The 25,377-nt window shown below is 43.7% G+C and overlaps 1 protein-coding gene across 1 annotated transcript in view; it reads left to right on the forward strand.

Moving 5' to 3' along the window:
- LOC110506513 (copine-7-like) overlaps window positions 1–25,377 on the forward strand; it is a 38,991-nt gene that overhangs the window by 8,190 nt on the left and 5,424 nt on the right. Inside the window, exons 3-11 of the mRNA XM_021586174.2 lie at window positions 6,907–7,089; window positions 7,352–7,426; window positions 10,866–10,940; window positions 15,380–15,463; window positions 15,541–15,630; window positions 15,788–15,886; window positions 16,080–16,166; window positions 16,864–16,923; window positions 17,825–17,958. Of these exons, the coding sequence (XP_021441849.1) occupies window positions 6,907–7,089; window positions 7,352–7,426; window positions 10,866–10,940; window positions 15,380–15,463; window positions 15,541–15,630; window positions 15,788–15,886; window positions 16,080–16,166; window positions 16,864–16,923; window positions 17,825–17,958 (887 nt within the window). The remainder of the gene's footprint in view (window positions 1–6,906; window positions 7,090–7,351; window positions 7,427–10,865; window positions 10,941–15,379; window positions 15,464–15,540; window positions 15,631–15,787; window positions 15,887–16,079; window positions 16,167–16,863; window positions 16,924–17,824; window positions 17,959–25,377) is intronic.

A 25,377-nucleotide genomic window follows, 5' to 3' on the forward strand; every position in this document is an offset into this window, starting at 1 on the left:
TTTCAATAGATGCCGTATTTCTCTATGATAGGACTGAAGTCAAATCCAAACTGGCTTCCCTTGACACTTTATTTTGGTACGCCAGGACCATTCACAGTTGAGCTCAATGCTGATTGGCTATTATTTTATACTTTTTTAATCAAGGGAGGCCAAATGGTTGCTAGCTTCCCTTGCATTCAATGCTACGGGCAGCAGCAATATTGTACTCTTTATGACCAGACCCCATCAGATAGATGGCCTACACATGGAGACAGAGGGGCGTTGTTTCTCTCGCTCGGGTGTCTTCTCAGGTAAGATAAATTCAGCCTCTTGCGAATTGAAGGACAATTATGAAAACACAGACACGTAAGATACATTATTTTATGTTTTTTCCTGATAAACGATTTGGGAAAACCTGGCTTCCCTTGGCATCCATCAATACATGCCACTGATCTTAACCATCTTAACCAGTGCTGTTGATATACAGTGGCTAGAGCATGTTTGTCGATGTAGAAGCCACTTCATGGTTTTACTAAAGATTGTTTTGCTGAATTCTGAGAGCTGTGTCAAGATAGTTGGGCTGTGGAAGAGGCTCTTGAATGAACACTCCCTTGTGATATGTGTTGCACTGCTCTGTATTTCAGTCTTTGGTGGCCCACTCCTTTGCTCTCAAATCCATCTGAACAGGTATGCAACATTGTCATGCAAATCATTTGCTCATCATGCCAAAGGCTGAGAAAGAGCGAGTAGCTAAATCGACACACATCTTGCTTCTCGCTCTCTCCTGCCGAACGAATGCAGCGCATTTATATTTATTCATTTTATACAACATACTGCCCATATTAACACATTAATATACAATATTCTGCCACCAGCCAGCCGTCGTTCCCCAGCCAATCGCGCACACGTGTCGGGTGTGCAGACGAAAGAGTCGCCGACAAAGGAAGGCTTCTGCTGACATCACTGTAAAATATAACGCAGTGCTTCAATGGACACAAGGACAAACCCTCAGAACCTTTTTAGTTGACGATGTGATTATACTTATTTTATCAAAGTTAGGTATCACGAAATCGACTCACATTTTTCCTCTCTGAATCCCCCCTACCTGTAGCGGTTTTGCATTCTAATGTTTGTCACTGATACAACTTTCCCTGTACGAAAATTACTTAATTAGATTCCTCTTTTCTCTGTTGTGTAAAAAAAAAGAGAGTCAAATCATGACATCAGTTATCTTAAGGTCGGAAAGTCGTAGCTCTAGAAAGATACCTGAGTTTCCGACTTGGAATTCCGTGTTCAAAAATATTTTTCCCAGTTGGAGCTAGTTATTTTTTTTCAGAGTTCCCAGTTGTTTTGAACGTGGCATTACACCCCTACTCTTACGATAAGTGCCATGGAATTTTTTTATGCCCACAGAGAGTCAGAACAGCCGTTTAAAATCCAATCTGAAAGATCCTACGCAGGGCAATGTCTCCTTCACTGCTCTGGGGCATAGAACACTACAGTGAGGGTGTCAAACAGTTGAATATAAGAGCAACGTCAACTCACCAACATTACGACCAGGAATACGACTTTCCCGAAGTGGATCCTCTGTTTGGTCCACCACCCAGGACAATGGATCGGATCCCAGACCCAAAACAACGGCGCCGCAGAAGGGGCAGACGGAGCGGTCTTCTTGTCAGGCTCCGTAGACGGGCACATCCGCACCGCTCCCGAGCATACTACTCGTCAATGTCCAGTCTCTTGACAACAAGGTAGACGAAATCCGAGCAAGGGTTGCCTTCCAGAGAAACATCAGAGATTGTAACGTTCTTTGTTTCACGGAAACATGGCTTACTCGGGATACATTATCAGAGTCGGAGCAGCCACCTGGTTTCTTCACGCATCTCGCCGACAGAAACAAATGTCTCTCTGGTAAGAAGAGGAGCGGGGGTGTATGCCTTATGCAGTGTGATCATAACATACAGGAACTCAAGTCTTTTTGTTCACCTGACCTAGAATTCCTTACAATCAAATGCCGACCGCATTGTCTACCAAGAGAATTCTCTTCGATCATAATCACAGTCGTGTATATCCTCGACAGCCCTGAAAGAACTTCATTGGACTCTATGTAAACTGGAAACCACATATCCTGAGGCTACATTTATTGTAGCTGGGGATTTTAACAAGGCTAATCTGAAAACAAGGCTCCCTAAATTTTATCAACATATCGAATGCGCGACCCGGGCTGGCAAAACCCTGGATCATTGTTATTCTAACTTCCGCGACGCATACAATGCCCTCCGCTGCCCTCCTTTCGGAAAATCTGACCATGACTCCATTTTGTTGCTCCCAGCCTATAGACCGAAACTTAAACAGGAAACGCCCGTGCTCAGGTCTGTTCAACGCTGGTCCGACCAATCGGATTCCATGCTTCAAGATTGCTTCAATCACGTGGACTGGGATATGTTCCGCATAGCGTCGGACAATAACATTGATGAATACGCTGATTCTGTGAGCGAGTTTATTAGTAAGGGCATCAGTGATGTTGTACCCACAGCGTCTATTAAAACACAAACAGTGTAGCTATTCCCTCCGCAAGGCAATCAAACAAGCTAAGCGGCAGTAGAGAGACAAAGTTGAGTCCCAATTCAACGGCTCAGACACGAGAGGTATGTGGCAGGGTCTACAGTCAATCACGGACTACAAAAAGAAAACCAGCCCCATCGCGGACCATGATGTCTTGCTCCCAGACAGACTAAACAACTTATTTTGCTCGCTTTGAGGACAATACAGTGCCACCGACACGGCCCACTAGCAAAACCTGCAGGCTCTCCTTCACTGCAGCCAATGTGAGTAAAACATTTAAACGTGTTAACCCTCGCAGGGCTGCCGGCCCAGATGGCATCCCTAGCCGCGTCCTCAGAGCATGCGCAGACCAGCTGGCTGGTGTGTTTACGGACATAATCATCCCTTATCCCAGTCTGCTGTTCCAAAATGCTTCAAGAAGGCCACCATTGTTCCTGTTCCCAAGAAAGCTAAGGTAACTGAGCTAAATAACTATCACCCAGTAGCACTCACTCCCGTCATCATGAAGTGCTTTGAGAAACTAGTCAAGGACCATATCACCTCCACCCTACCTGACACCCTAGACCCACTCCAATTTGCTTACTGCCCCAATAGGTCCACAGATGACGCAATCACAATCACACTGCACACTGCCCTAACCCATCTGGACTTGAGGAATACCTATGTGAGAATGCTGTTCATCGACTATAGCTCAGCATTTAACACCATAGTACCCTCCAAACTCATCATTAAGCTCGAGACCCTGGGTCTCGACCCCGCCCTGTGCAACTGGGTCCTGGACTTCCTGAAGGGCCGACCCCAGGTGGTGAGGGTAGGAAACAACATCTCCACCCCGCTGATCCTCAACACTAGGGCCCCACAAGGGTGCGTTCTCAGCTCTCTCCTGTATTCCCTGTTCACCCATGACTGTGTGGCCATGCACGCCTCCAACTCAATCATCAAGTTTGCAGACGACCCTACAGCGGTAGGCTTGATTACCAACAATGACGAGACGGCCTACAGGGAGGTGGTGAGTGTGGTGTCAGGAAAAACAAAGGAGATGATCGTGGACTTCAAGAAACAGCAGAGGGAGTAGCCACCTATCCACATCGACAGGACAGTAGTGGAGAAGGTGGAAAGTTACTCGGCGTACACATCACGGACAAACTGAAATGGTCCACCCACACAGACAACCTCAGGAGGCTGAAGAAATTCGGCTTGTCACCAAAAACACTCTCACACTTTTACAGATGCACAATCGAGAGAAGCCTGTCGGGCTGTATCACCGCCTTGTACGGCAATTGCTCCGCCCACAACTGTAAGGCTCTCCAGAGGGTAGTGAGGTCTGCACAACACATCACCGGGGGCAAACTACCTGCCCTCCAGGACACCAACACCACCCGATGTCACAGGACAATAAATGTATCACTAGCCACTTTAAACAAAGTTACTTTATATAATGTTTACATACCCTACATTACTCATCTCATATGTATATACTGTACTCTATACCATCTACTGTATCTTGCCGATGCCGTTCAGCCATCGCTCATTCATATATTTTTATGTACATATTCTTATTCATTTCTTTACACTTGTGTGTATAAGGTAGTTGTCGTGAAATTGTTAGATTTCTTGTTAGATATTACTGCATGGTCGGAACTAGAAGCACAAGCATTTCGCTACAATCGCATTAACATCTGCTAACCATGTGTATGTGACAAATAAAATTGGATTTGATTTGAAGTCACCTCGTCCTAGAGAGATTTACATGGTTATCAAAACGTCTCGCCATGGTAAGCCAACACCAAACACAGCCCTTATTTTAAGTGTTTCTAAAATCCCCTATGGGAAAAAACAAACAAGTGGAACCATTTCCTTGTTTGACCACTAGATTTTATGACTCATACTGTGGTACTCTATTGGGATCTCCTTTGGCCAGAGTGCCCCTACTGGCCCTCCAACCTCACTTCCAGCAGCATCTAGTCTCCCATTCAAGACCAACCCTACTTAGCTTCAGCGGCAAGCCAGCAGTGGGAGCTGACTCCCTGGGACCTCAGAGATCCCGCCATACGTCAGACAGTCACCTCTCTGTAGACTCTCCCTGCCACCCCAGATGAATGGGCATCACAGGGGTAGGAATTACAAAGGCACAACCCTTCCTCTGTGACTCTGGGTAGCTTTCATCACACAGCCCTTCCTCTGTGGCTCTGGGTAGCTTTCATCACACAGCCCTTCCTCTGTGGCTCTGGGTAGCTTTCATCACACACGGAAACAAACTTGTGTTCACAAGTATGTCCAACCAGATAGCACAGAAAGAGATCGAGAGAAAAAAAGACAGAGAATGAGAGAAACAGCGAGAGGAGGAGGGCTAGAGTCTAATTAAAACATGTCTTAGCTGTTATCTCCTGAGAAATTAATCACTCTTTCTACTGTTTGCAAGGTCAATAATGAATAACAAGACAATCCCCCATTCCTCAGGTCATTTATATCAGAATACATAATAACATGGTCTTCAACACTCTGGAGGTGTCTCTAATTAGGACTGGCAGACTAGACTCTATTCCACAGTGATTGTCAGTGAAAAAAGGTGCATGCTTTCTCTGTTGCTTCTCATCAACCATTCTGTGTGTGGGTGTCTGTGTGTTCTCGTCAGCTCAAGGCCAACAGCATGAGGTAAAGCAGTAGGATTAACTCCTGAACGTTAACGTGGACGTGCATGTGTGTACTATAGTGTGCCATGTATGTTCATGGCGTTTGGTGTGTGGGGCCCATGTTGACTCTGACTTTAGAGAGCTTTGACAGAACTGCTGATCAGGGAGCTTCATTCTTGATTTCTGCTCTATGGACGGGTGGGATTTGGCTGTGCTACGATAAGGTTGTTAATGAGATTGATGGCTAGGCCTGGTTTGAGATTGATGGCAATCTCTCTAGTATTTTTTGTTTTTGGTCAAACTACGGAGATGATATAAAATTTCCTTTCATATTTAACTATCTGTGTTTGATGACTTTCTGACTATCTTCTGTTTTACCATCACAACTTTTTTCTCAAATTAAAAGAAATGGAAAACAAGAGTAAAATATTTATGGCATTTTAAGTTTCCTTACCAGATTTAGATTGATAGTTGCCTTAGGCTTGAATCATTTTTAATATGCTTTTTTAATAGCTCCAGTTTGAAATCCATTGATTCACTTAAACCATGAAACACTTAAACCATGGTTCAAACAAAATGATGCTTCATGATGCTCTCTGCGCTTTTAACGGACCTCTGAGACTATCACAGTGCAGGTGCATTTATACGGAGACTTGATTACACACAGGTGGATTATATTTATCATCATTTGTCATTTAGGTCAACATTGGATCATTCAGAGATCCTCACTGAACTCCTGGAGAGAGTTTGCTGCACTGAAAGTAAAGGGGCTGAATAATTTTGCACGCCCAATTTTTCAGTTTTTGATTTGTTAAAAAAGTTTGAAATATCCAATAAATGTTGTTCCACTTCATGATTGTGTCCCACTTGTTGTTGATTCTTCACAAAAAAATACAGTTTTATATCTTTATGTTTGAAGCCTGAAATGTGGCAAAAGGTCGCAAAGTTCAAGGGGGCCGAATACTTTCGCAAGGCACTGTAGGTCACTTTAATTTACTGATAGCATCTTTAGGGGATACATATGCTTTTGATGATGAGTTGGCTCCCCTCAGAATACCTAGCTTGGAATTAAATTATTACCAATAATTTCTCTGGTACTGGACATAATTGGATACTGGGTGCTAGATGGGTACACTCTGGCTGGGTTTACATAGGCAACCAAATTCTGATATTTTGCCCAATTATTGACAAAGATCAGAATTGGGCTGCCTGTTTAAACACAGCCTCTGTGCTCCACTGAAAGCAGGTGGCAATGTGGAGAGTTCAGGCATGAACCAGGTGTATTAGATAAACAGGTGTATGAATGTCCAGGCATGGCAATGGATGAGCTGTGTGTCTGCTGAGCTCTCAGCCCTCAGTCCACTAAAATCCTCTCTGCTGTCACTGTCTGAACAAGAGCTTCACAAGATTTACATTTTGGTCTAATCAACAGGAAAACAAACACGAACGCCAAAAGTGGCTGTAGCAGTGATCCGGGTGCAGATGGGTATTTGGCTGTTGTTCCTACATTCCCATGTGCCCATGAATGCATCACCATGTCCCATACATTAATTAGCATTGCAAATGAACTGATACAATGTACATTGCATATAAAACTGCACTCTTTATGTTTAATTGGTAGGAAGCTCTCATTAGAGAGTTGAGTTGGAGGTCCGAGTTTCTCCAGTAATATCCAACAACGTGTCCACATTCTAACGCTGTGCCTTTTTCTCCCCTCTTGTCTCTTCAGCTTGACAGGACAGAGGTGATCAAGAGCAACCTGCACCCGGTCTTTGCCAAGGTCTTCACCCTGGACTACTACTTTGAGGAAGCGCAGAAGCTGCGGTTCGAGGTCTACGACATCCATGGCACTCACAGTATTGGCACCCGCGATGACGACTTCCTGGGTGGGGTGGAGTGTACGCTCGGCCAGGTCCTGTACTGAATGTCTGACCCTTCCACTCAGTTATCCAATGTGCCATTTCTTATGTCTAATCAAATCACTCACCACACATAAACTGAATGGAACACTGTGCTGAGTTGCTGCTCACCAACAACAGAGGTCAGAGGGTAAAGGTTAGAGGTCACCAGTCCTCGTCATACTGCTCTCAAACTGCTTTCGTACTAATTGTCCGGTAATACTTTTCACTGCTTCACTAGTCACCAGTCATTCATAGTTTTCCTGTGTTCCACAGATTGTAGCCCAGAAGAAGATGGTGAAGCCTTTATTCCTAAAGTATGCGAAGTACGCTGGGAAATCCGCCATCACGGTAGGTTCCCCCTATTCATCACCCTATCGATTTCGCTCACCATTGGCTCACTGTTGCAGTAACAGTGGCAAGCAAAATCAAATGCAATCACTTGTTAAATCAATTCATGCAATTAAAGCAAAGTAGCTGATGTGAATCCTGTGATGTAAGGATGCTTCTCTGTACAAAGATTCATGACTCATACACAATATCTGTCATGACAAAGAGAGGGGGACGTTAAAGCACAGAGTGTTGTTTCTGTTGGATGGTCTCAACACCATCTGCCAGGCCAACATTACATTGCCATACAAAAGGGAACAACACAGAGAAATTGTGTTTAACAAGCCTGCAAATCTGACCTTTAGTGGAGTGGGAGGAACAGTCAGTGTTCCTCACTGCTCCTGTTAAGTCAGAGGTGCAGAGTCTGTGATCCCTGTGCCTTCTTATACTGCAGAGATGAGAGGAGAAAAGCGAAGGGGTTTTGCACAAGGAGTGAATTCAATAATGTCAACAACAGACCTTTTGCCTTATTGATACCTATCTTTATTGATTTTACCCTAACAAACTACGCATAAATTGCCCTTGGAGAGAAGGGCTGAGAATGACTTGCTTGTGATGGAAATGGCCAAAGTAAAGATGGCATTTGAGGATCTTTCCCTTCGGCTAGTGTTGCCATTATGACCATTGATTGGATGCGATCACATGGTGGCAGCTTGCTGTGAGGTGGTTTTGGGGGGATATAATGGGTTTGTTTAAGCACAGTTCTGTAGCAGTGTGGGCTTAATGCATTCTAGTGAATTAGTGCTAACCTGTGTCATGGTGTTTCTGAAAATGGCTTTTCCTGATATGATAATGGGCCTGGGCTTTGTCAGGGCTGTCTGTGAGATGGATCCCAATGGCATGGTGTCTGCCTGTAATGTGCCTGCAGGCTAATCTGGAAGGTGGCAGAACAGCAGACAACTGTTGTGTTTTGTGTGAAAAATCCTTTCCCAGTGTTTGTAACACATCTCTCAGATGCCCATTGTGCATATGGGGACATGGGATGTGGAGAAAAGTTGGTCAAATGGTAGGGATTAAGGTTTTATGCAGTTACTGTGGCTCCCACTGGCAAGCATCACATTACAATGGTCTTCTAACTAGAACGTTCATTGCCGGGCCATAATCCAATACACAATACACATTATGACTACACAACACTCACCAGGACAATGGCACTATGATATGAGATACAATAAATCATATTAATCCAAGATACTGTACGTACAGAAAGCTTGACAAGCTGCTGATACGACACTTTCACCAAGTGTTATAGCTTTGCTGTGTTGTATTATTGAGAAGCTGAGAGACCCATAGAGTTTTGTTTCTGGACCATTGCCACTCTTTTGTTTGATTGACAGAAACCATATACTTTACTGTAATCTTGCTGCTGTGATTGCACACAGCACTATTTTGCCTAACAGATATGGGAGTTTATCTTTGTGGGTCTGTGGGATATGTGGGAAATATGTATCTCTAATTTGGTCATATGTTTGGCAGAATGCTAGGAAGTGCAGCTCCGTTTCCATTTCATTTTGTGGGTAATGTGAACATAGCCTGTCTTCTCTCGAGAGCCAGGTCTGTCTATGGCTTCCTTTCTCAATAGCTGTGTACTCTCTGTTTAGGGACAGATAGCATTCCAATTTGCTCTGTTTTTTGGTTGATAAATTCCAGTGTGTCAAGTAGTTCTCTTTTTGTTTTCTCATGATTTGGTTGGATGTGATTGTGTTGCTGTCCTAGGGCTCTGTGGGGTCTGTTTGTGTTTGTGGACAGAATCCCAGAACCAGTTGGATGAGGGGACTCTTCTCTAGGTTCATCTCTCTGTAGGTGAGGGCTTTGTGGTGGAATGTGTGGGAATCGCTTCCTTTTAGGTGGTTATAGAATTTAATAGCTCTGTATGCATTGTTTGGGGTTTTGCGGTGTACACTTAGTATATTTTTTGCAGAATTCTGTATGTAGAGTCTCAATTGGGTGTTTGTCCCGTTTTATGAATTCTTGTTTGGTGAGTCGACCCCAGACCTCACAACCATAGAGAGTAATGGCTTCTATAACTGATTGAAGTATTTTTTGCCAGATCGTAATTGGGATGTCTAGTTTCTTTTGATGGTGTAGAAGGCCATTCTTGCCTTATCTGTTAGATCATTCACTGCCTTGTGTACCTGTCATGTTGATGTTTAGGCCGAGGTAGGTATAGTTCTTGTGTGCTCTAGGGCAACGGTGTCTAGATATAATTTATATTTGATGTCCTTGTAACAGGAGTTTTTTGGAACACCATTATTTTCTATTTACTGAGATTCATTGGTCCCAAGTCTCACATAATCTGTACAGTAGACATTTGATTGCTGAGTCCAGAAGGGTGAGGCCGTATGCTGCAGACTGTTCCACTGCCCTCGCCAATTCATTGATATACTGTACACAGATTGTACAAAACATTTCCATGACAGACTGACCAGGTGAATCCAGGTGAAGCTATGATCGCTTATTGTTGTCCCTTCTTAAATCCTCTCCAATCAGTGTATATGAAGGGCAGGAGAGGGGCTATAGAATGATTTTTAAGCCTGAGACAATTAAGACATCGACTGTGTGTGCCATACATAGGGTAAATGGGAAAGACAAAATATTTAAGTGCCTTTGAAAGGGAAATGGTAGTAAGTTCCAGGCGCATGAGGTTTGAGTGTGTCAAGAACTGCAATGCTGCAGGGATTTTCACACTCAACAGTTTCCTGTGTGAATCAAGAATGGTTCAGCCAACTTGACACAACTGTGGAAGCATTGGAGTCAACATGGGCCAGCATCCCTATGGAATGCTTTCGACACCTTGTAGAGTGCATGTCTTGAGGAATTGAGGCTGTTCTGAAGGTAAAATGGGGTGCAACTCAATATTAGGAATGCGGTCCTAATGTTTTGTTCACTGAGTATATGTTGAATAGGGTGGGGCTCAAGCTGCATCCCTGTCTCACCCCACGGCCCTGAGGAATTAAATCTGTGTCTTTATTGCCAATTTTAACTCTCTCTCTCTCACACACACACACACACACACACACACACACACACACACACACACGTATGTTTTTTCAGCAAAAATGATTAGCCTGTCTGTAATAATCCTTTAAATATGCAGAATAATGAACGTATTTGCTATTAGTGTATTCCTTTTGGAGGCCAACTAAACGGTCTTGTGAACTAAATTTGGACCCAGCTCCGTTTGGCCAGCTCTGCATTACTGTAATGGAACCATATCTGTTCTCGGCTTGAAGGAGCTTTCTGTTGAAGTTTAAAAGTAATAACACTCCTCAACATTTTATGTGACATATTTTGATTGGCTTCAAGGTCCTGTCTACATGTCATACGACAGGCTGTCTGCTGCTGAAAATAAAATATTCTCATTGGGCAAAAATGTGACTCACTAAAACCCTTTTTTCAGGTACACGCTGAAGAAATTTCTGGCAACAATGGATATGTTGAACTGTTCTTCTGTGCCAAGAAACTGGATGATAAGGTAAGGGATTAGGGCCCTTCTCTTGATGGAAATGTCAATATAGTTCATGGGTGAATTTGTGCTTATTGCTGGCTGTTGAACCTCTCTCCTGTGAATGTGATTTCAAGATCTCTTTTTGACATTATCAGTCATTAACCAGACAAAGATTTATACAACGAAGAGGATATGGATTTTCTACACGTATAAACGCAACATTTATTTAGATCCATATGCTTTACCCTGTATTTACTGGATGACATGACATAAAGGCATACAACATGCATTTCAGCATTTGTTCTATTAAGTCTGAATTGAACTTGGCTTCCTGTAAATGCTGGTTCTCCGTTGAGACAAGCCTTGTGAGAATGGTGTGTCATGGACCCTTGACAGATAGCCAAAGGAAGATGAGGGTGAGATCAGTGTGAGGTTTGCTTAGTTCAGTGTGTGTGTGTTTTTGTGTTGGTGTGTGCAAAGGGTGTTACCGTGTGGTTCTCTGTTTGCAAATAGCCCCTCCACACAAAGCATCCCACAATGGACCACAGGCCCTGAAGCTCTGCAGGTGTCTGTTCTTCCTACAGCAGCAACAAGCCGTACCCGGACGCCTCTGCACTTATCCTCTCTCTCCTCGTCTCTCAACTAATATCTCTGCCTTTCTCCTTCTCTTCCTCCTTTACTCAGCATATCTCCCAGGGTCTTCCTCCTTTTCTCTGCATATCTCTCAGGGTCTTCCGCCCTCTCACTTTCTGTGCCTCAAGCAAAAACATACTCTTAGTGATTATCTGCAAAATACATTTTTTCTCTCTCTCTTTTCCTACCATTCCATTTTTGTCTGCCATTCATGAATTTATGCATTTCAAGTATCCTGGCTCTGAAAGGCTGCCTTGCAATATCCAAAGGACATGATCGACCTGTCCTTTTCAACTCTAAATTCCTGCGCCCTAACACAAGATGAGGAAATCAATCCAACATGGGGCTCTCTGTGCAAAGACAGCACAGACAGCAGTAGTTTTTCAATAAATGGCTTGACAGATAAAAGCTATGTAAAATGCATGGTGAGCTCAGAACGAGGGAGTTTGTTGTCGGTAGAGCATTTAGGAGGGTTACGAAAGATATTTGGCAACAGATTTCGGGAGCTGGAGCACTGAGGCACCTACAGTAGAGCTGGCACACCCACACAAGGCTCAAGGCAGAAGGTTCATATCTCAGTCAACAAGACTGGAATAACTCTCTGACATCAATGATTATAGCAGAAATATTCTTCCTGCCTCTCTATGCTCTCAGAATGCTACCAAGCAAAGGGTGCAATTGGCCTCTGACTCCAGCAGTGTTGGAGAAAGTTAACAGGGAGTGGAGGTAAAGTTCGGCTTAGTGTGTATTCATCAGAGCAGAGCCCAGGCTCCTTTAATGCATTTATTAGAGTTAGCAATCCAATAGAAAAAGGGTCATGATGAGCAATTCCATGTGGAAATAAAAACAGATTTCAAATTGCACTGTTTGTGATTTAGACACAAGCAATATTGCTAATGGAATCTTCAGTGTACATTGGAGGCAGGGAAACTCATCAATGGTGGTATGGTGTGCTTTAAAACGTTCTTTCTTTTGCTTATTGACATAATTACATTTCAGTTGCCCAACCCTGTCAGCGAACTACTTTAACTATACGCTCTTAGAAAAAGGGTTCCAAAAAGTTTATTTTTGGTTTCATGTAGAACCCTCTGTGTAAAAGGTTCTACATGGAACCCTAAACAGTTCTACTTGGAACCAGAAAGAGAGCAGGAGATGGAAAGTGGGAGAGAAGGGGGTGGAAACAGAGAGAGAGAGACGTGGGGGGGGTGGTCACATCCTCAGGCAGATTAATTGCCAGGCTCCTATCTTTGTATGGAATCTCTCTGTTCAAATGACTTTGAGGATCCCATTACATACCTATTACACTGAGAAATATTACTCTAATAGACTATGCACATGATCTATACCACACAGGCTGTAAATACTGCCTGCTTCACAATGGTGATCAGCTGTGATGAGGCACTTTAATATTGTAGTTGATTTACCAGCACAATGGGTGACGGTTCTGACAAAGTACCTTTTCAAAGGTTTGCATTTAAATGTCTTGAATGTTTAACCTTTTGTTTTTAAAAGTACTTGAAAATATATACACTGGAAACACTTAAACAACACAATGTAACTCCAAGTCAATCACACTTCTGTGAAATCAAACTGTCCACTTAGGAAGCAACACTGATTGACAATACATTTCACATGCTGTTGTGCAAATGGAATAGACAACAGGTGGAAATTATAGACAATTAGCAAGACACCCCCAATAAAGGAGTGGTTCTGAAGGTGGTGACTACAGACCACTTCTCAGTTCCAATGCTTCCTGGCTGATGTTTTGGTCACTTTTGAATGCTGGCGGTGCTTTCACTCTAGTGGTAGCATGAGACGGAGTCTACAACCCACACAAGTGGCTCAGGTAGTGCAGCTCATCCAGGATGGCACATTGCGAGCTGTGGCAAGAAGGTTTGCTGTGTCTGTCAACGTAGTGTCCAGAGCATGGAGGCGCTACCAGGAGACAGGCCAGTACATCAGGAGACGTGGAGGAGGCCGTAGGAGGGCAACAACCCAGCAGCAGGACCGCTACCTCCGCCTTTGTGCAAGGAGGAGCAGGAGGAGCACTGCCAGAGCCCTGCAAAATGACCTCCAGCAGGCCACAAATGTGCATGTGTCTGCTCAAACGGTCAGAAACAGACTCCATGATGGTGGTATGAGGGCCCGACGTCCACAGGTGGGGGTTGTGCTTTCAGCCCAACACCGTGCAGGACGTTTGGCATTTGCCAGAGAAGATTAGCAAATTTGCCACTGGCGCCCTGTGCTCTTCACAGAGGAAAGCAGGTTCACACTGAGCACATGTGACAGAGTCTGGAGACGCCGTGGAGAACGTTCTGCTGCCTGCAACATCCTCCAGCATGACCGGTTTGGCGGTGGGTCAGTCATGGTGTGGGGTGGCATTTCTTTGGGGGGGCTGCACAGCCCTCCATGTGCTCGCCAGAGGTAGCCTGACTGCCATTAGGTACCGAGATGACATCCTCAGACCCCTTGTGAGACCATATGCTGGTGCGGTTGGCCCTGGGTTCCTCCTAATGCAAGACAATGCTAGACCTCATGTGGCTGGAGTGTGTCAGCAGTTCCTGCAAGAGGAAGGCATTGATGCTATGGACTGGCCCGCACGTTCCCCAGACCTGAATCCAATTGAGCACATCTGGGACATCATGTCTCGCTCCATCCACCACTGTTGCACCACAGACTGTCCAGGAGTTGGCGGATGCTTTAGTCCAGGTCTGGGAGGAGATCCCTCAGGTGACCATCCGTCACCTCAAAGTTACAAAATTACATCAAAGTTGGATCAGCCTGTAGTGTGGTTTTCCACAATTTTGAGTGTGACTCCAAATCCAGACCTCCATGGGTTGATAAATTTGATTTCCATTGATCATTTTTGTGTGATTTTGTTGTCAGCACATTCAACTATGTAAAGAAAAAAGTATTTAATAAAAATACTTCATTCATTCAGATCTAGGATGTGCTATTTTAGTGTTCCCTTTATTTTTTTGAGCAGTGTATATATAATTGTAGATGACTTGCTGTGACAACCACAGTATGAGCGACATGGATCAGGCAATGAAATATCCCCCATTTATTTCTAATACTGTAATGCTGCCTGAAACGCTATCCAAGGTACTGAACAAACTGTTGGAGGGCATTATGGAACTTGTAACATTATGGAACTGAGTAGACCGTGCTGGTCAAAGGTAACTTAATTAATGGTGCCGATTATATAATTGGTGAGAGCTGTTATTGCTGGACAGGGATTAAATGTTGACAGACAAATGCACTTGTAATGCACGTCAGTCCACAGTGACGCCACTGGCAAGGGGTTACCGTGACAACGAGATGGGGGGGCTACCTCCTTCTTTCTTCCCTGGCTGTCCCTGTGGAGCTGTGTCAGGCTAATGCAGCGAGAAATGGGGACATTAAATATCTTGTTTTGTGCCCCCCGCTCACTCTCACACACTTTCTTTCTCCCTCCATTCCTTTCTCTAACACTCTCATACACATACACGACTACACAATGTACAGAAATACTGTCTGTTGAGCCCTGAACAATCAATTGACCCAAACAAGCTGTAGTTGCTCTTAGCCTTACCTTGAGACTCTATGTCAAATTACTCTTTCAAGCCCCTTTTCCTGATTTGATTTGTCACAGCAGTGAACAAAACACCACATGCACAGGCAGGGGACAAGCTGTGTCAAATTTAGCACCAGGAGGACCAAGCTAACATGTTGACATCTGTGTGCGTGTGATTTCACTTGTTTGTTATTTGATTGTTTGAGATAAATGACTGTACATTAATGGCTCATCCAGAATTAGTGTTTTATGTTTGATTGGTTTGTATATTTGGCAGGATCTCTTCAGTAAGTCAGACCCTTTTTTGGAAATATATCGAATCAACGATGATGGGACGGAACAGCTCGTTCACAGAACTGAGGTAATTCCTTCTCTCTGTATCTACCTCTCCTTCTCCATGTGTGGTGCAAGTTACTCATGTCTAATGTGCTCTTGCAGGTAATCAAAAACAACCTGAACCCCGTATGGGAGCCCTTTAAAGTGTCTCTCATCTCTCTGTGTAGCTGTGATGAGGACAGGAAGCTCAAGGTAAGAAACACAGGAAGTCATAGTGTGATGGTTTAACATTGCTGCTGTGGTATTTATTGATGAATGAATGAATGGAACTGGTGAATGAAGTAACTTACTGGTGAATGAACAGTCAATATCAGAGGGTTCTGTCTGTCACTGTCTGGTTGTGTCACAGTGCCTAGTCTGGGATTCTGACTCCAGGGGAAAACACGACTTTATCGGAGAGTTTTATGCCACCTTCCGAGAAATGCAGAAAATTGGCGGTGGAAGCAAGGTCAGTCGAACGGAGAGAGAGTGCTGTCAGTCACTGTGGAAAGTTTGATGTGTGTCACGGATGTCCCACTTGTGACAGACAGAAATGGATGAAAGAAATGTCACGCTGGGGTTCTATGTTCTGCAAGTCATACCGCAGAAGTCATAACTCATTACTATGTTTCTGTGTGTATTGTCTACCTCTTGTGTTAAAGGTCACATGGGATTGCATTAATCCAAAGTACAAACTGAAGAAAAAGAACTACAAGAACTCTGGGGTGGTCATCCTCAGTGATCTCAAGGTTAGAGCCAACCTTTACAGCTCCTGCTCAGCAACTCTCCACTATCGAATACATCGAGAATCATCCCCATCTCTGTGCTATTCGGTTGTACTCTCTCACAACATGTACACATAGTGCTAATTAATGAATATTGCTCATTTTAGAAATGCGATCATCCTCAGTTTACTGTCCACCCCCGCTACCCATTTCTGTAAATGACTACATCTGTGGGTGGCTGTCACCGTGCTTTCCCCCTATGTTTGTAGTTCGCAGGTCTTTTAAAAATGTTGTTTTTTAATTGGTATAGCTGTTGGTGTGTCTCAGGCCTCTCATTTGGATTATTTCATTTGGATTAATTAGTGTACTGCGCCCCAGCTCATGTGATTGCTGCTGTGTCTCAGTTTGAATCCTCTGCCGCCCCCACTGGCTGTGTGATCTCTAACTGGCATGGAGAGAACACACTGCACATCACAGAGCTGCTGCCCTCAGACTAAATGAAATCATCACCATTCTCCATGTTCATGCTTACTACATAATACTTGTTTTCTGAACAGTGCCTAGCTACTGAGATGTGGTTGAATAATAGTTTTAAAATACATCTAAAATACATTTTTGTAAATGGAACAGCCATTGGTTAAAACTGGAATCCATCTAAAAACATTGTCCGAACTCCCCACCCTCTGGGGTTTAGTTTAAAAGCTTCTTCTCTGTTCTGCAGCTTCACAGAGTGTATTCCTTCCTGGACTACATCATGGGAGGATGCCAAATCCACTTTACAGTAAGTTGAGTTGCCAATGCGTGCACTAGCATATTATCATCACAGCAGCATGGTACAATGCTATGCTAACCTTCAAAGGTGTACAATCCACTGACTGCCTACACATTCTATACATATTAATGGTTGCTGACTGGCATTTTCCGGTGTGTCCGGATGCTTTTCTAACTGAAGACTAGCTCCTTAGAAGGATAACTGAGGCAATAATGAATATTCATTTAGGGGAACTGCTATGTTAGGAGCACTGCTTCATTGTTCCATAGACAGCCTTAGGTATCACTTTCCACAGATGAATAACACTATAGAAGTCCTTTGATAATGCACTAATGATTCAAACAAAAATACCTGCAGAATATTTGTAGGATCATTTCCCTTGTTGAGAAGCTCCGCAGTTCTCCCTGTGCTCGTATCTTTAGCACTGCTGACGTCAAAGAAGTGAAATATCTCTGTCCTTGGCTGCTCCTTCTTACATGCCCTCAACGCATCCTGCACATATGTTGGTCGTATAAATTGCGCTGAGAACATCTGCGCAATGACTGGACATAAAAAAATGTAAATTTAACAGACGGCTTCAGCAATGTTCATTTACATATTTTAGATATTTTTTCACCATATATTATGCAGATTCATTTGCGTAAGCCGTTATGCTTGAGGACATGATTGCGATGACATTACAGTATTTAAGGCTATGACTCAAGTCACTCAAAGGCGCAGGCTCCAGACACTTACACAATCGAAGTCAATTGATTTGTCATAATCTTCCTCTATAGAAACACCAGTTTGACAGAGCACTGTACAGAATAGCCTGCTTCAACACAACCTGCATGGACAGGTAGACTCCAGGTCTAGTGTTTTATGGTGTTTGGTTTGTTTACAGTCTTCTATGAATCTGTCATTGCTCTAGGTGGCCATTGACTTCACAGCCTCTAACGGAGACCCACGGAACAGCTGCTCCCTACACTACATCAACCCGTACCAGCCCAACGAGTATCTGAAGGCTTTGATAGCAGTGGGGGAGATCTGTCAGGATTATGACAGGTTAGTCAGCACCATGCATCTCTGCCCAGCCTCTCATCCTGATCTCTATCTGTGGGGCTGCTCTCTGTACGTCTATCAATGGGAAATTTAACTTTTTACATTCCATTCGGTAGATGTCTCATAATGTACCGAGCCAGTAGTTCTACTTCATCTAATTCCCAGCTATGAGGAGATAATGGAAATCGTGGAATGCTGAAATAGAATTCTGAGGATTCTTTCAACTACTCACTGAAGCATGAGTTGGAAAATGAGTGACAGAGTTAAACAATGATAAGGCCTCGATTCAATCAGATCCAGTGATAACTCACGTTGTTTGGGCGGTGTTGAAGGTGTAACTGCGGTATGAGTCCGCAAATCGGTGAGTGGCTGTTCTTGTGTGTTTAAAAATCACTCCCTTCCTATTATCCCTACCGCATTAGTTCAAAACTGCGATAGAAAGCGTGCATGTTTTCATGTTAATTTGGATGGGGATAGGCTATCAGTCTAATCGAGGTGTAGACAACATAACATCACACGTTCGAGTGTCTGAAATTGTAATGCGACTGCATGAACTTCTTACATGGCTGCATGGGATTTGTCGGATATAAAGTCGGGTGTGGTTTTGCTGCATCCAATGGCAGTGTCTGAAATAAGGTAAGGCAAGGAACCGCTTGTGGATTTGACACCACCAAAGCAACCACTACGCAGATAGAATCTAACACAGTCAGCCACTTGATGTCATACATTTCCACCATGTAATCTAAGACTTTTGCCAGATAATACGAAACTGCAACAAAATGTATTTTTAAAATTAATGCGTTAAAATTACTAAGGTCTACCTGCAATTCTCATGCCCACTGCCATCACTTTCATTAAGTCGTTATATTTCCACCTTACTAGGAGGAAATTAGAGCAAACAAATTGCTTTACACAGACATTGGCAATGCATGAGGAGGCCTTGGGGAAATCTCAGAGGAAGTTGCTTGGAGGCAGAATCAGCGTTTGAGTTGAGGCTGGTCTGCTTAGTTACTGCTGCCGCTGCCGTTTCTGCTGCCGTTGTTGGAATGTGCACAAAGTGAGATGGTTCCAAGTGCAGTAGACAGCAGGTCTTGTTCCATCCGTGGCGGCGGGTGCAGAGGATAGGACACCCATCCTGGTGTAGTGGCACAGCAGGATTAGCAGAGTCGGGGAGGGAGGAGGGACAGCAGCAGGATGGGCAGGGGAGAGGCAGCAGCAGAGCCATGGAGAGATGGCAGAAAGATGCACAGGGCTCTCAAGGGTTTGGGGAGATAATGGTTTCAATGGCTGGGGATATTATAATTTGTGTGTGTGGTCACATTACTCTCTGTATACAGTATTTGTTAAGGATATGTAATTGACTGGTATTATAGTTACACTTCTAATTTCTAAATTACTAATTCAATATTTATTCCATATACACCAGAGTTATCGGGGGCAGTCTTGTCAGACACTGGTTAATTAGTAACAAATTATTTAGAATTTGGTCTCTTGTCTGTCGGCACAGAGCCAAATGAGGATTTACACTGAGTCATGCCAGTGTTGGCTCCTCCTGTTGAATGTGTGGAGAACGTTGGCTGCCTAATTAATAAAGTACAAGAGATAACTCTAGAACAGCAGAAGACCTGTTGGAGAGACACAGACTCTAGCTACCTGGAAAATAGATGTGTAGGTAGCTAACTCAGTTTGGTGTTGGGTGTCACAAACATGCCTTTAAGTGTTGCGCCTACGTTACATATTGTGGGTTATCTCCTCCCACGTCAGGCTGTTATTCAGGTGCACAACGTGGGCATGCAGGCCTCTTGTGGGGAAAATCAGGTGATGTGTGATCACATTTACAGAGTAGGAGCTGGATTAGGAGCCGGGCACCTTTTGCTCTGTGTGGGAAGTGGCTGGTTCTCCTACTGAGAGGGGAACGGGGCTCAGTGAAGACACCCGCCTGCAAGATCCGCTCTCACACCCTGTCACGTGAGAAAGAGGTGCCACCACGGAGCCCACATGTTTGTGCCGTCCTCATTAACAGGCCTGGGAACAACATCACATCTGGCTCTCCCACTCTCCTTACTGGTGTCATGTTGAAATATAGCTGTCTACCGGGGTGGTAATCCTCCAGAGCATAGCAGTCTCTACTTGGGACGTATCACTTAATGCAGACATGTGTTGCTTAAGAAAACACTTGAGGAAAGACACTTAGTACAGACACGTGCTGCTTAAGAAAACACTTGAGGAAAGACACTTAGTACAGACACGTGCTGCTTAAGAAAACACTTGAGGCAGACCACTACTCCACACACACTGAACCAACCTGTAGGTTGTAATGTTTAATCCAGGCTCAATTGGAAAAAGGCATAAAACGTTGAGCACAATCAAAGAGAATATGTATACCACTACACAGAAAGGCCACTTCCCAGAGAATGTCCACTGTATCTGAGAAAACCATAGTCAGACTTGAAAGCCAGTGTCTTTCACTCTCTGTCTGTGCTCGGTACTTGTGGCACCTCTACATTTTCTCAAACACCAGGTTCTATTCCCACAAAGTATTACACTGACGGATAGAACAGAGAAGTGCCTCGCATCAGAACTAAGTAGCAGTAGCTCCAGGGGAAGTATTTGTACAGCCTCTTCTCTTGATACTTCAGGAGCTATGGAACATGTGTCAGAGGCGAAAAGTAAGAAATCGCTGAGGCAACTTTTGAGAAGCTGTTTCAGGTCCATCTCGCCGTCATTGTAATGAGTTTCTGTTTGGACAAAACACAGCGGACTAGATGGAATAGAAAGATACAAGAACAGCATTATGTCAAAGATGGCTATTCAAGGCAGAGATATCAGACATGAGTGGTTTGAATTGTATTATAGAACTTGAAACGGGCTTTGCCACTGCCGAGCAGAGAGTATGTTGTAGGCTCATTTCTCATTCGCCCATTGTGATGGATCTCCCTTGCATTACAGACAATAATTAACAAAACTACCCGCCCAACCTGACCCTGCACACAGTTTAGTCACTCATTTGTCATGATTTGCTGTCAGAGGAAAATGTGTTTTTGGCATGTTGTGTTGCAGCCAATTTTGTTCTCGTACACCTCCATAGCTCCTGCAGGTTATTCCTGTCCTTTCTCCTGGATAGCTCTGTCCTGTGGGATTCATTTAAAGCAGGATTAGCCATTTACAGAATCTGCTTAAATCTCCCGATGGAGGGTGGTGGGAGAGAGAAGGTCCACTTTCCCCTCTTTCTTCATTTGAGGATTAAGGAGTTGAGGATTAAGGAGATTAAGGACCAAAGTGTTGATGGAGGGAACAAAGAGAGCATTTCAATAACTCAACTGGGGGCAGAGAGAGAAATCACATCTGCTGCTTTCCTTCATTGATCCTAGCTGTTTTACCAGCTCTCTTTTCCCTGGGTTGATAGAGAGATGGGGCCTTGAGATTCTGTGCTTAGAGGGATGTCTGAGCATCTTCCTCTAGTGGACAGAACGGAGTCTGTGTCAAAATCAAATTGTATTTGTCACATACACATTGTTAGCAGATATTAATGCGAGTGTAGTGAAATGCTTGTCCTTCTAGTTCCGATAGTGCAGCAATATCTAACAGTTTCCCAACAATGACCTAATACACACAAATGTAAAGGGGTGAATGAGAATATGTAAATGTATAGATGAGCGATAGCCGAGCAGCATAGGCCAGGTACAATAGGTGGTATAATATACAGTATATACATATGATATGAGTAATGTAAGATATGTTAACATTATTAATTTGGCATTGTTTAAAGTGACTAGTGATCCATTTATTAAAGTGGCCAGTGATTGGGTCTCAATGTTGGCAGCAGCCTCTCTGAGTTAGTGATTGCTGTTTAGCGGTCTGATTGTCTTGAGATAGAAGCAGTTTTTCATTCTCTCGGTCCCAGCTTTGATGCACCTGTACTGACCTCGCCTTCTGGATGGTAGTGGTGGGAACAGGAAGTGGCTCGGGTGGTTGATGTCCTTGATGATCTTTTTGGCTTTTCTGTGACATCGGGTCATGGAGGGCAGGTAGTTTGCCCCCGGTGATGCGTTGTGCAGACCGCACCAACCTCTGGAGAGCCTTGTGGTTGAGGGCAGAGCAGTTTGTCGTACCAGGCTGTGATACAGCCCGACAGGATGCTCTCGATTGTGCATCTGTAAAAGTTTGTCAGGGTTTTGGGTGACAAGCCACATTTCTTCAGCCTCCTGAGGTTGAAGAGGCGTTGTTGCGTCTTCTTCACCACACTGTCTGTGTGGGTGGACCACTTCAGTTTGTCTGTGATGTGCACGCCGAGGAACTTTAAACTTTCCACCTTCTCCACTGCTGTCCCTACAATGTGGATAGGGGGTGCTCCCTCTGCTGTTTCCTGAAGTCCATGATCATCTCCTTTGTTTTGTTGATGTTGTTTTCCTGACACCACACTCCGAGGGCCCTCACCTCCTCCCTGTAAACCACTAAACAGAAAATACTCACCCACAACTCAAAATGGGAAAACAGGCTACATACAGTGCCTTGCGAAAGTATTCGGCCCCCTTGAACTTTGCGACCTTTTGCCACATTTCAGGCTTCAAACATAAAGATATAAAACTGTATTTTTTTGTGAAGAATCAACAACAAGTGGGACACAATCATGAAGTGGAACGACATTTATTGGATATTTCAAACTTTTTTAACAAATCAAAAACTGAAAAATTGGGCGTGCAAAATTATTCAGCCCCCTTAAGTTAATACTTTGTAGCGCCACCTTTTGCTGCGATTACAGCTGTAAGTCGCTTGGGGTATGTCTCTATCAGTTTTGCACATCGAGAGACTGACATTTTTCCCATTCCTCCTTGCAAAACAGCTCGAGCTCAGTGAGGTTGGATGGAGAGCATTTGTGAACAGCAGTTTTCAGTTCTTTCCACAGATTCTCGATTGGATTCAGGTCTGGACTTTGACTTGGCCATTCTAACACCTGGATATGTTTATTTTTGAACCATTCCATTGTAGATTTTGCTTTATGTTTTGGATCATTGTCTTGTTGGAAGACAAATCTCCGTCCCAGTCTCAGGTCTTTTGCAGACTCCATCAGGTTTTCTTCCAGAATGGTCCTGTATTTGGCTCCATCCATCTTCCCATCAATTTTAACCATCTTCCCTGTCCCTGCTGAAGAAAAGCAGGCCCAAACCATGATGCTGCCACCACCATGTTTGACAGTGGGGATGGTGTGTTCAGCTGTGTTGCTTTTACGCCAAACATAACGTTTTGCATTGTTGCCAAAAAGTTCAATTTTGGTTTCATCTGACCAGAGCACCTTCTTCCACATGTTTGGTGTGTCTCCCAGGTGGCTTGTGGCAAACTTTAAACGACACTTTTTATGGATATCTTTAAGAAATGGCTTTCTTCTTGCCATTCTTCCATAAAGGCCAGATTTGTGCAATATACACCTGATTGTTGTCCTATGGACAGAGTCTCCCACCTCAGCTGTAGATCTCTGCAGTTCATCCAGAGTGATCATGGGCCTCTTGGCTGCATCTCTGATCAGTCTTCTCCTTGTATGAGCTGAAAGTTTAGAGGGACGGCCAGGTCTTGGTAGATTTGCAGTGGTCTGATACTCCTTCCATTTCAATATTATCGCTTGCACAGTGCTCCTTGGGATGTTTAAAGCTTGGGAAATCTTTTTGTATCCAAATCCGGCTTTAAACTTCTTCACAACAGTATCTCGGACCTGCCTGGTGTGTTCCTTGTTCTTCCTGATGCTCTCTGCGCTTTTAACGGACCTCTGAGACTATCACAGTGCAGGTGCATTTATACGGAGACTTGATTACACACAGGTGGATTGTATTTATCATCATTAGTCATTTAGGTCAACATTGGATCATTCAGAGATCCTCACTGAAATTCTGGAGAGAGTTTGCTGCACTGAAAGTAAAGGGGCTGAATAATTTTGCACGCCCAATTTTTCAGTTTTTGATTTGTTAAAAAAGTTTGAAATATCCAATAAATGTCGTTCCACTTCATGATTGTGTCCCACTTGTTGTTGATTCTTCACAAAAAAATACAGTTTTATATCTTTATGTTTGAAGCCTGAAATGTGGCACTGTAAGGCACTGTAAGTATGGTTCTCAATCAGTGACAATGATTGCCAGCTGCCTCTGATTGGGATCCATACCACGCCAAACACATAGAGATAGAAAACATAGAATGCCCACCCCAACTCACGCCCTGACCAAACTAAAATAGAGACATAAGAAAGGAACTAAGGTCAGGACGTGACAATTACTATGTTTAGCACAGAGATGATCATTCTTAATTCCCAAGGGTAGATGATGAGACCAGAAGGGTTTTATCATCTGTTTTTCCATTACTTTGCCTTTAATGTGCTGGAGAACGTATCAATCAGCCAGCGAATTAAAGTTCAGAGTAAAGGGAAAGCTTTAGTTGTCTCTAATGAGGGCTTACAGGCAAATCTTCAATTGAATGCTTATTACTTCCTGCTTTAGTGTTCCCAGCCCATGTCATCACTCTCGCCCCTTCCTGCTGCAGTAAATAAATTAAAACAGCTCCTTTCAAATGCTGATGGATGAAACCAAGATGTTATTATGGAGATGTTCATTCAGATTGCCACGGTGCTCGAGACTCCACTTTTTTTCTGCATGAAAAATGTCCTGATAGCAGAGACAAAATCATGCATTTAGGCAGTATTACTAATGTGATGGAAAATAAGCTAACGCAGCCCAGCACACATGTTCACAGTGCCGTGGATTGGAGAGTGATAGATACAGCTCTCGTTCTCTGAGGGAATGTGTGTGTCTCACTAATCATTCCATCTCACATTTGAATCATTTCTTAAACCCTCTCTTTTTGCCGTTGCATTATGAGGACTCCTGATTTGTCTCTTGTCTCGGCTCGCATACTGCTCAGTGAGCCCCACAGCATACCATGTGATCAGATCTACTGTATGTCTAGTGGTATTTCCCAGCAGGCATTGCTTCTGTCCTACTGTGTCTTACACTCTCATTCTCCCCCACAGTTCCTGCTTTCATTCCTCTAGTGCAGTGCTCTCCTGCCCTCCTGACAAAGAGTAATGCATTCAATATGGCAGAGCATATAGTAGTACTACATCAGCTCATCATATTAGAACGATACCGATAATGATGTGGGGAATACAGCAATTGCGATGGCACAATTACCACTTGGTGGCGGAGAGTAACATAATCTCACCCCATAGGTGCAAACTGACAGCTGGAACACAGACGCAATTCTTAAATTGTCATTTGAGTGTCCTAACTGATTGAATTGTAAACAAGACTTAAAAGGAGGGATTTGCAGTGTAGTTGTTCCTGTGTGGAAGAGATAAATTACAATGTTCTCGACAAGTATCTTCCATTTTATCAGTGACAGTGTGTTCTCTATTGTAACAGTGACAACAGTATTATTGTA

The sequence above is a fragment of the Oncorhynchus mykiss genome, chromosome 26 (assembly GCF_013265735.2).
Source record: "Oncorhynchus mykiss isolate Arlee chromosome 26, USDA_OmykA_1.1, whole genome shotgun sequence".
Classification (NCBI taxonomy): domain Eukaryota; kingdom Metazoa; phylum Chordata; class Actinopteri; order Salmoniformes; family Salmonidae; genus Oncorhynchus; species Oncorhynchus mykiss.